The sequence below is a fragment of the Myodes glareolus genome, chromosome 1, assembly GCF_982192425.1.
Source record: "Myodes glareolus chromosome 1, mMyoGla1.1, whole genome shotgun sequence".
NCBI classification, from domain to species: domain Eukaryota; kingdom Metazoa; phylum Chordata; class Mammalia; order Rodentia; family Cricetidae; genus Myodes; species Myodes glareolus.
Genome location: NC_142026.1, coordinates 110458972 through 110475720, shown reverse-complemented (window position 1 = coordinate 110475720; position 16749 = coordinate 110458972). Strand labels below are relative to the sequence as shown.

Sequence of the window (16749 nt, the reverse complement as noted above, 5' to 3'; positions counted from 1 at the left end):
GCCTTGAGCGTGCATATAACAGCCAATGCCCTCTGAACAAGGGTCATGGAAGTTAACAGCACTGTGTCACTTCCTGGGCTTCACACTTTACTGTATGTACATAAGATGTGAAAATTGGGAAAGCTAGGCAAAGGACCACCTGGGCTTTTTGAACTACTTTTTTTAAACTACTTGTCAACCTACAACAATTTTAATAATACAATTTCAAAGTTCTGAAAGACATTTTTAACGATCTTCCCAGAAGTGCACATCACACTAAAGGAATAATACTAAAATTCAATTTGCCTTATTTCCAGTATATTTTATGACCCTAAGTACTATGCTTGTCATACATAAATAAATGTTCTCATATAAAGTATTCTGATCACAGTTATCCCTCCCCAACACTTCCCAGATTCTCCCTACCTTCCCACTCTAGCTGTTTAGTTTCTAGCGGCCAGAATGCAAAAGATTAGATAAACACTAAAAGAAGCAAAAAATGCAATGAAATCTTGAATAGGCTAGACATGGCCAGAAGGACTGAAGGAGGAAGGTGATCCCAGACAGGAAGGGGCAGTGAGGAAGACATCATAGAGTCTTTGGATGGATTTCCTCACATCAAATGAAGATTTGAATCTACATTGCAGCTCTTGAGTTATGAAAGTTCACCTTAAAAGCTGCAAAAGCCTGAAGACAGAACCCAAGGGGGCAGCTGAGGGAATCCTTGCAGTACAAGCTTGTTTCTTGAGCGGTGACCCAGATCATCTGAAGCATTTACCTGAATTGACTGCTGCATCCAGTTTGTCTGAGCCTCTGCGCCCAGTCCAGTGTAAATTTTTCGTCTTGTTTTTTAATATGTTTAAGTAACAGGATTAGTTGCACCATGATATTTTCTTTCTCTGAATGTGGTAGATTAAGTTATCCTTAGAATTTAAGGGTATTCCAGTGAAGAGGGATTGTCATTGACATTGACCAAAGTTAAAACTCAAGGCAACCACAAACAAGATGGAGGATACTTTTAATGTGACTGACTCATCCTACAGGAAATAAGGGAGTCAAACTTCCATATCAGAGGCAACAAGAAACAGGCGTGGTCCACAGATCTGCAGACATTGCGGCTCATTCAAGCAGAATTTCCTGGTTACTTCTTGGAGCTCCATATGCCACCAAGAGTACATATGGTACCTTGTGGTACCCAGTCTGTACCTAGTAACTTATTCCCTGTGAGGTACGCACTAAGCAACTACCTTTTGTTGAAAAGAAAAACCTCGGTTGTAAACTATAAAGAGTCTGAATGGCTCAAACCAGCAGGGAGACAGACTCTAACCCCATCCTACTGTCTACAAGGTAAGGATGAAATCATAGTCTCTAGATCAGCAGTTCTTAACTTGTGGGTTAAATCAACTAAAGACCCTTTCACAGGGGTCATCTAAGACCAATAAAAACACAGAGATTTATATTATGATTCATAACAATAGCAAAACTATTGTTATTAAATAGCAATGAAAATAATTTTATGGTTGGGGGAGTCACCACAACATGAGGAACTCTGTTATAGGGTCGCAGCATTAGGAAGGTTGAGAACCACTGCTCTGGACACTGCTGTCTTGCAGTACTCAAGTGAAGATGCTGTAGACATAAGTCTTTAGGAGACTATCAGCAGCAGCGAGAGCAGGTGCCATGCTAAAGAGACCGATCAGAAGGATTCATTGTAGTAGTCAATAGGCAAATTTCCTTAACTTTAAGAAAAATAAACTAATTGCTTTACAGTCCTTCCTTGCCTCTACAAATTGCTGGTATTGACAGTTCAGGAATGCACTACCTGGCCTCCCCAGATTTCTAAACCTACGAACCTTAATTTGCACATTAAGAAATAAAAAAAAAATGCCAGGATAAAGGAGTTCCTTTAACTCCACATCCCGTGGGCATATTTTTCTAGTTGTTGTTCCAGCTCCATTCATCCTGTGTTTGGGATGAGTCTAAATTGCCCCGATTCTCTGTCATTGAAGGGCTGAGGTTTGCTGCTGTCTGGATGTTTACCCAAATCCTAGTCCCCTGATTAAGGGAGTGATTGTGGTCCACCAGGGACACAGTGCAAAAAGGAAGTCATTTCCTCCAAGAGCCTTGTTTGTGTTGTTGACAACTGTTTCAGTTTATAACCCACTTCCATTCCCATACCCTGCCCTCCAAAAGTAAACAGACAACAAGTCATGGTGATGTGGGGGTGTGGATGGGAGAGGACGAAGGACAATTTCCCCAGAGCAAGAGGAATTTTTAGTGAACCAAAATTTAATTTGGAAAGAAACTCAAGTGCCCAACCCACATGGAGTTGACATGCAGATCAACCCAGTTTCTAAGCATAAGCAGAGCCTCCAGAAACTCCATTTGCTGGTATAAAAAGGTCAGATACTGATGGGTACTCCTATGTTAGATTCCTGTAACATTAATGGCTGAAGATGAACTTCACCCTGTGAGCAGGCACACCTCGATAGTCCGCCTGTCCTTATCTGTCTACTCAACCAACACAGCAGGGAAGGTGGTCTCTACTGGACCAAAAAAATGACTTTTGTTCTGATTCTTTGTGGAAGAAGAGACTCTCTTTTTCTCGAACTAGGACGCTGGAAACCCTTCCCTTCCTGGAAGGTTTTTGGTTTTGTTTTTTTTGTTTTTGATTTTTTTTCTCTTTTTAGGATACAATTGCACTAAGAAAATACATTTTCAAAATTTTGAACTAAGTTTAGAAAATAAGCCAACTTTTAAACCAAAAAGAATTTCTCTTTCTTCCAGCTCTGTTCCCAAGACCTTAGCCGGCTTCTTTGTGCTAGGAAGTGCCCTCTCTACAAGGACAATTCATTGTCATTCTTGATCAGGTATAGGAGGAGTTCACAGAAACAGCCCTCTTTCATATGTGCGTTTATCAAACTACATATGATCCAAACTACCAACCACACGCGGTCTGCCCACTCCATTGCAGGCGTCTCAGCTGTGTTAAATGCCCACCTGTATAACAAGATTCCCAACCATTCACTTCCAAGTGACCTGATGCCTTCTTCTGACCACCACAGGTGCCAGGCTCTCAATAGTCTCTACACATAACGGTATATATTATAAATACTGTGTTTACAGATCTCTGTTTAGAGGTCTTAAGCACCAGCCCAACCAAATGAGCAGTGTGGTCTCAGTAACAACCACACAAATCAACCCCATGTAAATATAAAGTACTGAGGGCAGATGCTACCTGTGTAATGTCACTGCCCAAAGTAGAGAGCAGGAGACCAACCATGAGGAAATGTCACACAAATCCTCATGAACAGGAGGCCAGGGTTCTTCAAAAACATCAATGCTGTTCATTAAAATCTGAGACATGAGTGAATGCACATCCCTTTTTTTTTTTTTTTTTGAGACAAGTAACCTCAAACAGAAGAGAATGCATCGGGAAGTTAATGAATCTGCTTCAGATCCGGGACCAGAAAAGAAAATATTATAAAAACTATTATTCAAATGTGAAATTTCTTTAGTCAGTAAAATATAAAGTATATGTCAGTGCAGTATTGACATTAAGTTTCCTGGTTGGTTGTGTTAGTGCCCTTGATCTTAGGAAATATACACTGAAGTATTGGGAATAAAGGGGTTATAGCTGCAATGTACTTTCACAAAGCTCTTTTAATATATTATGTAGCATATAATATGTGTACATATATGTAACATATACACACATCTATAGTGCAAATGTTCACAACTGGCAAAGGTCAAAGGAAGGTTATACAAGCATTCCTTATGCTATTTTCGCAATTTTCCATGTATTTGTTAGTGTCTCTAATAGTTTTATTGAAGCTAACTTTAGTGTTTATATTTTTATAGTTAAAAGGTAAAATCTTATTTTAAAATAAAGACAGAATACTGAAATGTTGTCCAAAGTTTTCTATCCTGCACAGTTCCCACAATTGTTAAGTCCCAAAGAAATCACACAGAGGTCTACATAAGTTATAAACTCATTGGCCCATTAGCTTAGGCTTCTTATTAACTCTTATAACTTATATAGCCCATTATTAGCCCATTATTCTTATCTGTGTTAGCCATGTGGCTCAGTACCTTATTCAGCAGGGCAGTCACATCTTGCTTCTTCTGTGGTTGGGTCAGAATTGCAGAGGGAATGGGCTTTCCTCTTCCCAGAAATGTGTTCTCCTTGACCTGCCTCTACTTCCTGTCTGGTTGCCCCGCCTTTGCTTCCTGCCTGGCTACTGGCCAATCAGCATTTATTTAAAATATAATTGACAGAATATAGATATATATCCCGCACCACTGAAAATTATAGTTGGACATGCAATTTCCACTAAGTCCATGGTCCTTTAAGTCATAGTACTCATTCTTCCAGAATAGTGCTTCTCACACATTTCTTTTTTCTGGTTTTCTCACCTTTTCTTCTTTTTCTAGCAGTGCTGGAGACTGAACCCAGAGCCTTGCACAGCTAGGAAAGTATGCTCCCATCATGGAGCCACCACCCAGCTTTACATATTTCTTAGGTTTTTTGCTCTGTTCACTCATGAGACAGTCTTGCTATGTAACCATGGCCAGCCTGGAACTCAGAATACAAACCAGAATGGCCACAAAGTCACAGTGATCCTCTTGCCTCTGCATCCCAAGGGCAGACTAAAGGTATGCATCACCACGCTGGCCTACATATTTCTTTATTATGAATAATGAGGTACAGAAGGGAGATACAGCTTTATATGATCACTAGGAAAGACAGAAAGTGGCCTTTTTGTTTCTAGGTCAAGCACTCTACAGTGTAGCCGTTACCAGAGACTCATGTAGGCAAACTTGGTTTCCAGAGTTCAGGGTTGTAATCATCCAGCACTTGTCTACAAATAGAGAGGGAACTAAAGCCCAGAATTTGCCATCCATATTGAAGCTGTGTTGGAACAAAGGAACATGGAAGAAATTCTATCTACACACAGAATACCATCACGCTGCTGGACGTATGGAGGGGTTTCCAGCTTGAGTCTTGTCTCTCTGTAATTTATAGAAGGGCTGGGAAGACGGCTTAGTGTTAAGAGCACTCACTGCTCTTGAAAAGAACCCAGGATCCTTTTCCCAGCAACCACACCAGGAGCGCACAATCACCTGTAGCTTCAGCTCTATGAGATCCAGCACCCTCTTTTGGCCTCCTTGGGTATCAGCACACATGCATGTGTACAGGTCAGGGGTGTGTTGGGGATAGATAAAATTATTTTCAAACAGATTTTCTAACAACAGTTTATGGAAATTAAAAAGATAGATTATAATGAAAATATGCAAGAAGACTTTAAGGAGTAAGAAAAAATAAAAAATTTTATTTTATGATGTTTTTGGCAGAAAATTTCTTCATTTTGTCAAATTGCTTTATACATTCATTCAAATAATAGTTTCAAATGTGGGTAAATATGTCTTCAGTTGCAGAATTTCAGAGACAGGCTGTGCTTTTTCCTGATAAAAGTCAAGGCCAGTAAGAAGTTCCACATCACGAACCCGAGCAACATGTGCATTAAACCGCTCTTCCACCCAAAGGTCTTCTGATTTGTTTTCCTGAAAAAAGAAACAGAGAACAGTTTTCCACACAGCATACCTTTCATTAGCATGAAGGTATTTTATTACTCTATTTTATGCCGTGGCTCTTCAATGATACGACTAAACTTTGTTTAACCAAGCAAAATTACTACAAGAATTATTCGCCACCTAAACTCAGACCCACGGTATACTTGCTGCAGTCACAAGTGTGGGTGTGCATACATGTTCATGTGTGTGCGTGTGCACACATGTATGTGGAGAGCAGATGATGATATTGTGATTCTTTATCAGCTGTTCTCCCATTATTTTTTAGGTTACTCGTTGAACCTGGAACTCATGGATTTGGTTATTCCGGCCGGCCCCCAAGCTCCAGGGAGCTTCTTGCCTCCACCTTCCCAGTGCTGGGATTGCATGTGTGCAGCACATTTTCTAATTTCCTATGCAAGTCGTGAAGATCTGAGCTCAGGTTTTCAAGCTTGCCTGGAAAGTGCTTTATCAACTAACTGAGTTATTTTCCTAGCCCCTAGATACAGATATCATTAAAGAAATATATTTTAGGTATTGTTATTTTGTTCCTAGGTTTAGTGCTAACACTGCTAACTTACAAGAGTTCGTGTGACTCTAACGAGTTTTTAAACTGCTACTACATATAGTACATAGCACTGGTTTGTGTTTTCAAAGTAACACCAAGGCCACCATACGTGCTCTCTTCCAGTTATTTTTCATTCACACAAAAGTTTATAATCTTTCCATAATGATGAATCCAGTTTTAAAAGGGTCATTTGTTTTTGCTGAAGTGTCTGATATTTCTTCATCATAATTTAATGAAGTTTTTCAAAATTACCAGGCTGATAGGAATGGGTTTTTTTTTACTTTATAAATAACATTATGATGAATAACTTGGAATGTTCTCCTCGTGTTTAAGAAGATATCTTGAGGGCATATAAATGAAATTGTTAGGTTATTGAACCTATAAATTGTTAGGTTATAATATACAATTATAACTCCACAAACTATTAAGCATAGCATTCCTTAAAATGTTTATGCCAGTTTATACCCTTGTAGGCAATGGAAGATGATCCCCATGTCACCTTATCTTTGTCCAGTTGTGAGCATAAAATAGCAGCTAACTGGTTCAAGTATTTTTAACCCACCACATTAGTATCTTATAATTATCATTATAAATATATCACCCATAGTGCTATATTCCAAATTCTAATTCCCTCTCCTTCCAACTCCCTGTGTGTGTGTGTGTGTGTGTGTGTGTGTGTGTGTGTGTGTTTAATACTTCTTGCTTCAAGGTACTGTAATTTTTATTTATATATTCATTCATGGAAACATTAATTTAATATAAACCTTAGTGTAAAATTTCAATGCTTGTGGAGTAAAAAAACTAGTTCTATTACCAGAGTTAGTATCACACACACACAGACACACACGCACACACAAAGACCTTCAGCTATAAACACTTGTTTACATATCAGATTCAGGCTTGATAATAATTCTATAGATCGCACATCTGTGGAGTTTGGACAAGCCAAACTCTAGCCACAAAGCACTAAAACGTGTGTTCGATAGAGCTGCTTTTGTGGCAGCCCAGCTGAGATAGATGTGAGTATAATTTCCTGGGCCCCTGGTTCTCCCAGGCACACTCACAGGACAGCTCTCCACGTTGGTGGGTCGGTGCGGAATGATGAAAGGCAGGACATCCAGCGACTCAGAGCAGTTGTCGGGTGTGTAGGCTTTGTTTTTACAACTTGTCAGCACCACGAAGTAGTGTGTTGGGATAGGAACGTCAGTATCAGCTACGTACCTGAAAACATTATTGAAATTAATTGACATCAGTATAAATGGCAGGATAAATGATTTATAGCGTTATGAAAATGCCAAGGTGAACAACCTGCCAAAGGAATAAGTGGAAAGCATGGATTGTATGGAAAACAGAGTTTCAGCATCTATGTCTCCCACTTCAGTGAGTAGAAATTCCTTGTCGAATTCTAAGAGTGGTCATTCTATCATTATAATAAAATATTAAAATACGAGGAATTCTACCTTCTGTGTTTCCCAAGTCCATTGGCCTCACACTTCATAGGGGTATCTTCTAATGAAGCAGATGCTAAGAGCAAAGGATTCCCATCCCTGTGGTTGTGCGTCTCCCCTGCATGTGTGGAACTAAGAGCAAAGGATCCCCATCCCTGTGGCTGTGCTCCTCCCCTGTACATGTGAAGCCATCTGCTCCTCTGAGACTCGTTTAATCAACTTTAACATGGAGGGTTCACCTGGGGAGTAATCCAGGTAACTGACGGTGCACAAATATGAATGCACGTTTTAAAGTTGGAGTGAAAAGTAAGGGTGCACTAGAAGAAATATGTGAACTTGTAGGGGCAGCAACATATTCCTGACTCAGAGTCAGGCTGTCTGGATTTTAAAGATTGTTGGCTAAGAATCTATTAGACAAGTTACTTAATCTCTAAACCTTGGTTTCTCATTTCTGACTAGGGCCTAAGAGAACCTACCCTCAAGCTGTTTAAGCAATACCTGTGCAAATGCTTAGAAAAGTACCTCGTAGGTAGTAAAGCGCTCTCAAGATATTTGTTGGCCTATTTCGTTGAGAATATTTGATATTAACAAATGACGAGAAACAGAATCAGCTAAACCATGAAATGCAGGTCAGGTATGGTGGCAAATACCTATGGCCTCAGCACTTGGGATCAGGAGCTCAAGGACATCCTCAGCGACTAGGTGAGTTCAAGGCCAGCCTGGGTTACCTCTGACCTGGCCTCCAAACCAGACAAATGAAAAACAGTGAAATGAAAGATCATCAAGCAGCACAGGGGCTGGCGCCATGCTCAGTCTGGGCTTCACCTTGTCAGAAGGCAGAAGCAGAAGCCGAGCTTTGCGTATCTGGGCTGGGTGCTGCAGGGGTCCAGTTTTCTCCTTCTGACATTTTGGTAATAAAAGAAGGAATGGGGAAGGCTTCTTCCTGCAATGGCCAAGCGCTAAAGCACACCGAGTACAGCAGTTGTTCCTAACAGTCTACTGTAGTCAGGGTTAGTATTAAGGTGTGTAGTTCGGTTCTTCTGGTTTTCTACTGAAATCTATTTACACCCTATATTGAAAAATACACTTGTGGATTGCCCACTGCATCTGTGAAATATACTAAGGTAAACTTAGTCTTTATTTCATTTTTTTTCAATTATAGATGGTTCGAATCTATCTTTATTGCTATGACATTGATTTTCTACATCTCTTTCAGAAAATCTCATCTTGTCTTGGCCTACAGTTTATAACTTTTTTAATAATTTTTTTTATAAACCTTTGCCTGGAAACTCTTGCAGCGTCTACTAGTTTAAATTTTGGCTATATGACTTTTTTTTGCTAAATATCTAGGGTTTTAAATTGAAAACTGGCAGCTATTAAGTATATTACTACACACTATGGAGATTACACAATTACATAATTAAAGTATTGGGATTTTCCCTTTCAATACTCTACTGCTAAATCAAAGAACCAAATTACTTACTGTGTGATTTCATCTGGAGAATCAACATGGCCGTCATAGTTATAGTCGAATATCGGCCCACTGACCACATTCACCCCGTTTCTCTCCACAGCGTGTTTTGTAAGGAGAACCTCATGGAAGTAGTCCCACATTTCTAAGACATAAAAGAACAGGGCATTTTAAAGTAACTGCTTCTTCTGAGCAGCTGGAAGTGTTTTCCTATGTTGGTGAATTTAAATAGAATCCCATTCCACCTCGGGAATTGTCGGTGGTGACCGGATGGTCTATACGGTAGTTCATGTGGCAAAAATAAGCAGCCAAGTGCATGGTAACTCTTTATTGCTTTAGTTTCAGACTCAAAATTAGAGCAAAATGTGTCTCCAAATTCCTTCAACCATGAGACAATAGTCGGAACACACATGCTGCCTTGTTATTCATTCTGGGATATATTTACACCACTTATGTGAATGTTAGTCAAATTTAGCTTTACGAATAGCTCTTAACAGTTAAGAAATAAAAACAAAATTTTAAAAGCTATCAAATTCTAACAGCAAGTCAAAATTGTAATTAGTCAAAAAGAAACTGCATCAAGAGCTGGGCTGTGGTGGCGCACGCCTTTAATCCCAGCACTCGGGAGGCAGAGGCAGGTGGATCTCTGTGAGTTTGAAGCCAGGCTGGTCTACAAGAGCTAGTTCCAGGACAGGCACCAAAGCTTCAGAGAAGCCCTGTCTCGAAAAAAATGAAAAAAAAAAAAACAAAGAAACTACATCAAACGTTTTGCACCTGTATTTAAGCTAACAGAATAAAAGGATCCAATATCAATAACATACTAAAACAACAAAAAATAGGTTCAGTTTGGCAGTCCAGGGAGTCAATTTATTTGTTTAAGATTAATACATATATACCACCAAGTATATAACCCCAGCTACACTGTCGGATTAGAAAAAAAGATAACAAGTTCAAGGCCTGCCTGGACTACAGCGTGAGTTCAAGGTCAGTCTGGTCAATTTATCCAGACCCTGCTTCAAAGGAAAGATAATAACAGGTTGAATACAGAGGTTTGGGTACAAAGGCCAGGGCAGAGCCATGGGTCAGAACTGAGTGCCAGTCCAGCATAAGTCGAATGCCCAGTGTGGGACCAAAGAGGCTAGACACTTACTTTTGAATTCTTCGTACATTGGAACCAAATTGCTCGTAATTAAAGCATCATACTGACTGTTGGAAGTTCTATTGAATGCTGTAAAATAAATGTAAATATACTTTAATATACGATTTCAGTTGACTAGTTCTTTGCTTTCATTAAGCCTCTTTGCATCTAAAATTCCAAATCTCTAAAGCATGAATCTACTAGTCAACTCTTTTTGTTCATGACTTAAAAACCAGAGTCACATACCAGGAGTAAACCCATTCCCAGAAACTGAAATTCTTGAAATTCTCATGAAACTGTGAAAACGACATTCCCTGACAGCAGGAAAAAGAGGTTTGAGTTTGTTATTTTTTTAAAAAAAAAAATGCCACTGGTTTTCCATGTGACCTTAAGAGAGATCACGTCTTTAAAAAACAAAATCAAAACAGTTTGAAATTCACTTGGCTGCTTAATCTACGGTTCAAAGCTCTCAGATCCGGAGCTCAGCTGACAGACCAGGCCCCAGGCCCGGTTCTCCGCACCAAGGTGCAGCTGCATTCTCTGCACGGACCTGCGCCCAGGCGGTACGCCAGGGACAATGTTGTCTTAGATGCTTGCGTCACTTTTCCAAAATCCTTCAGTTGTAAACTTCAACTTAAACCTACTGAACTCCCTAAACATCTGGGGTTCATTACAGCTAATGTGTGGTTTCCACAGAAAAAAAATATTAATCTTTAAGGAAACCGTTATACCGCCTCTGGCCCAGCCCGTGGCCATCGAAGCCTCTCAGGCAGCCCTAGCAGGTCATTTGGCCGGGGAGTATGTGTTTAACGCACACGCCACATCCAGCTGATTGAGGCTTTCTAGCTGTTGCTCTAAAAAAGTGTTTCACTAACCAGGAGGATAGAGGAAGCCATAGGTGATATTCTTGTCCGCTAAATAGAAGGAACATTTTTGGCTTTCAGAAGGAGCAACCCTGACATCAGCCCGCAGACAGTCTGGGACAGTGGGAGGAAGAGGTGATGTGTCTCCCTGTTGGAAGAGAGAGAAGGGGAAAAGAATTACACCCACGGTTGTGGCTCGCCCACTGCCTTATTTGGTTTGTGACTTCCCTAGACTGGTTTTCATTTACCCTCTTCCTATTTTCTTAGTGAATCAGATCTACGCTAGCAACAGGAATGGATGTGTTCGGCTCTGTTTTCTTGTGTGGTTCCCTTCTGGTTAGGGGACGTTGGGAGGACAAGTCAAATATACCTTGGAAGAGAACATTTGCAGAATAAAACCTGAACTGAGAGTAAAGAAAGAATGGGAACTGTTGCTGAAAAACAAAATATTTTTCAGGATTGAACTTCTCTGTAAGGCAATGTTTGTACATGCAAATAAGATGTAGGTGGAAAGCATTGGGCAGGAGGGGTGGCTCAGTAGTTAGCAACACTGGCTGCCCTTGGTTCAGTTCCCAGCATCCACTTGGCAGCTCACAACTGTCTGCAACTTAATTTCCAGGGAATCTGACACTCTCTTCTGGCCCTGTAGGCACCATCCAGACAGTTGGTACACATATATATGTGTAGATACGAATTAGCTACATTGTTTCTAAACTGGGCAAGAAATTCTAATAAGCATACAAAGATCTGTAGTTATCTAAACATATAAAATAGAAATATATTTTATACATTGCATATAATAGATGCATTGTAACATAAATATAACATATACAAATATGACAAAGGGTCTCAGGCATACCAGGTTGGCCTTGAACTTGCTATATATCCAAGGATGACTTTTAATTCTTGATCCTCCATACCTCCACATTCCAAGGAATTACAGGCATGTTCCACTAAGTCTTATTTATATGGTGGTGCGGAATAAACCCAGAGATAATGCCTGCTGGGCAAGCAATCTACCAACTGAACTACATCCCCAGTTGCCAAGCATCCTTAATTTTGAAGTAAAATAAGTTTGTAAGATAAATCATAAAATAGATTTAAAAGATATAATTTCATTTTAAATCACATTTAAAGACTAATACTGAACCTCATCCACAGAATTATTATGCAAATGTCATTGCTGCCTTGACTCCACATGCATGATGATAACGTGTTTTGTGGTCACCACATTTGAGAACACACACTCATAAATAAGTAAAAAAAAAATACTACTTGCTTCCATTTTTCAGGGGCTTTGATATTTTTATTCTACACTTGACGGATATTTTCCTGAAGAAATAATCTTGAAATAATACATTTAAAAAGAAAACTGTGCTAAGCTTGTCCAGTTTCTTATTCACTATGTTGTGCTTACAGCAAATGTCAGCAAGGGTGTCTGTCTAATCCGTGAGACAGCTGACGATAACCGTGTGACAGTTGATGATAAGGGAACTGGGGAAGCCAGGCGGAGACTGGAAATGCGGGCACACTGCAAGGCTTCAGTAGGAAAGTTCTTCCCAGGAGCACAGTACAGGTCTCATCTGGATTAAATCCGTACTGTTGCCTTTGCCTTCTTCTAAAGCTCTTAAAGAAACATTAATAATGAAGACACGGAAGAACTTACAAGAAGTACTCAGAAGTTAGTTTGAAAACAGTCGGGAACTTCCCTTAAAAGAGAAACAACTGAACACGAGATCTACCACATATACGACTCCGCTATATTCCTAGGTGTTTGTTGGAGGGCTCCTAGCCAACACACCGCTGAGATAGTTAAAATCATGTTTACTGCCGGATGATTCAGTACAGTTGTGCAGGGGCTCAGCGAAAGAAAACATACTGCATATGCACAATGGAATTCATTCTGTCGTAAAGAAGAATAAAGCTATGTGGTGGCAAGAAAGGCAGATGCATCAAGAGATAATTATATTAAGCAAATTCAGGCAGTCTCTGAAAAACAACTATATGCTTTCTATTATGTGTGGTTGTGTTATTTCTATAGCTACATAAAATCATGTATGTATATATGACATGAAAGTAGAAGTCAGGCCACCTAGGGCAGTAGTTCTATGCCGGTGGACTGGATTAGAAATGTGCTTTCTAAGCTGGGCAGTGGTGGCACATGTCTTTAATCCCAGTACTTGGGAGGCAGAGGCAGGTGGATCGCTGTGAGTTCAAGGCCAGCCTGGTCTACAGAGCTGGTTCCAGGATAGACTCCTGGTATGGGAGAATTATCTGTATTCTGTCAATCATGTATTTTAATAAAACGCTGATTGGCCAGGCAGGAAGTATAGGTGGGAAAATCAGACAGGAAGTAGAGGCGGGGCGATGAGAACAGGAGAATTCTGGGAAGCAAGAAGGTTCCTCTGCCACTCCTGCGCAGACCACCAAAGAGACAGCATGTAACCTGCCCAGCTGAAAAAGGTACTGAGCCGTGTGACTAACATAGATAAGGATAATGGGGTAATATATGTTATAAGAGTTAACAAGAAGCCTGACCTAAAGGGCCAATCAGCTTTATAACTTATAGAGATCTCTGTGTGATTGATTTTCTCTGGGACTTGCCGGCTGTGGGGTACCAGGTGGGAACAGATACCCCAACAAGCGGGCCCTCATGTTACAGACTCCAAAGCTACAAAGAAACCCTGTCTCAAAAAAGCAAAAAATAAATAGAAAAAGATAAAAAGCCGAGAGGCAAAAGGTAGATAGGATAATTTAAGGGGAAAAATGGCTAGAAATAAGCCAAGCTAAGGCCAGACATCTTTAAATAAGAAAAAGACTCCATGTGTGTGATTATTTGGAAACTGGGAGGTGGGGGGCTCAAAGAGCCAAAGAATAATACAAACAACCAACTACACTATAGTGTGTCCTGTAGTAAAGTCAACAACTGCACACACTGATGGTACTATTTAAAATGACTTGTACTTCAAAAAAAGTCTGGGACATGTATTGTCCCTAGCTATTTAAAAACTTACAAACATGATTAGTTCATAATTTTCAGAACCCAAGAGGGCTTTGCAATAATCCCCACTTGGTTCAGTAGCAGGGACTTGCAGTAAGTGTGAAGCCCTGAGTTCTGATCCCCAGCCCTGCCCTATAGTGCTTGTCTGCAATCCAGAGGCTCCTTCAGCACAATGCAGTGGAAGTAGGAGAGACTCTGGAAGCTTGAGGTCCAGCTATCTTTGCTTACTCAGCCATGGACAACAATGACTCTGTCTCAAATAAAATAAAAGATGAGGTCCAGTACTTAAGGTCATCCTCTGACCACCACATGTGTGCCCACAAACATACACACACACACACACACACACACACACACACACACACACACAAGAGTTCCTAATAATGTGGGAGATGTGTACATACATTATGATATATATACATATATATGCATATTATATATATAGCGCTTATATGTAAATAAGAATATGTGTATATTATATTATAAAATGATAGGTATTTTTCAATATTAACTTTTTAATCAAAAAAGTTTCAATTTCATACTACATTAATGAAGTATCTCCTTTAAACAACCACCATAATTTTTGCTTTATTTTCATTATTTTTTTTTATCTACTTAGACAAGTAACTCAAATCCTCCTACTGCGTAGGCCCAGAATCAACACCAAAACAAACCCAGACCAGATTTAATGCTTCCAGAAGTTGTTGTGGGAGGACCGTGATTTCAAGTCACAATTCCTCCCCCAGAACTCGTCTGTGAAAACAACCAAAATGACAACAGCCACCCAAACCACAGAAAAACACAGACGCCATAAAACTTAAAGACGAAACAATTGCGCCCCTGCTCCAAAAGCGCTTATTTAAAGCTTGATTTCTCAGACGCAGAGCTGATCTATGACATTTGATGTGAAGCTCCAAACATCCTCCTATGTAATTTTCTTCAACCACAACACACAGAGAGGGTAATTTCTGAATTAGAAAGCAGAAAATTGCTAGAATTCCATCCTGTCACGTGGAGGGAAACAATACACAAACACCTCTGTGGGATCAGAGAATGGGCAGGGTCTTTTGGTAACACAGATGTTGGTTTTACAATGCAACGAAGGCCTTTACGGATCACCTAGTCTGAACCCAGATACAATCTCTGCCTTTGTCATCCTCCACTGCCCTAGTAAATTCAAGAATGCCGGGCGGCAAGGGGAGGCACCAAAAACAAGCATCCCCCTTAACTCCAAGCAAGCGCTGCTCCCTGGACTTCTCATGATCAGGGACTGGATAAGGAAACTGACCTTGAACTTGCTGGCCCTCTCTAAAGCAAACACAAACTAAAGATTATTTTAAGGGAAGCTGGAAAAACAGCACAAACACCTGAATAGTGTGCCCATTAAGAGAGTAACGGGGCCACCAGCCTACGTAGGAACTCAGGTAACTGTATAATATTTACCCATATTGGGAAACAAACATTGGCACCCTGTTAGCAATGGTCACAACTGAATCATTGTTGGCTGTAATGCTGGTTTTCAGGACCCAGACAGCTTTAACGGGCAGTAGAAAAATATGCTTATTTTTCTGCAAATTTCCTTAATTGGACTAAGAAGAGTAAGAGTAGATAAACTAAACGAAGCCAGTTACTTCCTTTCTATAAATGAAGTGGTGCCTTTAGCAAGAGCAGAAATAGCTAAAGTTTGTCATGAGTTTTTGACTGTTAAATACTACAATTTTTCTACACACACAGATACATGCCTGCGCGCGCACACACACACGCGCACACACACACACACACACACGACTTCCTGGCTATTTCTTCACTCTTCTGCTTGGTGGTACAGCTTTGTCCTTACAGTGTTGAGACTAATTCACCAAATCCACACATTTCAGTGAGCAGTTCCCGTCCTGTAGACGTGAAAGAAACTCTTCCCCCGACTCAAGGAGTTCAAGGATGGATTTCATCCACACTTCCCTGATTGCTAATGAGACTGAATGACTTGAATCACTTTTACTGTGCATTTTCTAAGCTGCCTGCCGTCCTCTTGTTTCTGTACAGGGGTTGGCTGTCTGTCTTAGACCCTAATTGCTATTCATGTTATTCGTCCCTCGTTTCTATACCCAATACAAATTCACTGTCCCATCTATGATTTTCATTTCTATTCATAATAGCATGAATATAGTCTAATTAAATTCCCTTGTCATTTTGTATGTATTATTCCCCAAAGCCCCAAGGTCATAAAAATTATAAATGAAAAAATACGGATTTGTCCATCGTATTTAGGCCTATAGGTCAATCAGCAAGCTACCTCTGTATATAGCATGAGATAAAACCTAATATTTTCTTCAGATGGTTGGGCACCCAACCATCTCAATACTATTTAGAGGATTAGGGGCTTGCCAAAGAGTAAATAGGGAAGGAGATTTACCTAAGCAAGTTCTCAACTTCAGGCTAAAGAGATCTGTGACACAGAACATATGTACATACAATGTTCTAGAGCGCTAGGTCCTTCCAGGGAGGGCTAGACAGCATTTACACTGTGCCTCTCACAGTTCACGGCACACAGGAAAATGCTTATTAGATAATCAGAGGGACAGGAAGCTTTATATAAGTCACCATCACCTCCAAGATGCACCTACCACCTACTCGAGGGAGAGCAGGAAAATAGTCTGAACCCCCTTTTGCCTCTGTTTGAGTCGTCCTTTCCCACTTCCTTACCACTCAG

At 40.2% G+C, this 16749-nt stretch overlaps 1 protein-coding gene across 1 annotated transcript in view; it reads right to left on the bottom strand.

Moving 5' to 3' along the window:
* Positions 1–5292: 5292 nt before the first annotated feature.
* Positions 5293–16749, bottom strand: part of Enpp3 (ectonucleotide pyrophosphatase/phosphodiesterase 3) — a 73627-nt gene continuing 62170 nt past the window's right edge. Inside the window, exons 22-26 of the mRNA XM_087911394.1 lie at positions 11051–11186; positions 10188–10265; positions 9050–9182; positions 7183–7339; positions 5293–5544 (exon numbers count right to left, since the gene is read on the bottom strand). Of these exons, the coding sequence (XP_087767520.1) occupies positions 5374–5544; positions 7183–7339; positions 9050–9182; positions 10188–10265; positions 11051–11186 (675 nt within the window). The 3' untranslated portion in view covers positions 5293–5373. The remainder of the gene's footprint in view (positions 5545–7182; positions 7340–9049; positions 9183–10187; positions 10266–11050; positions 11187–16749) is intronic.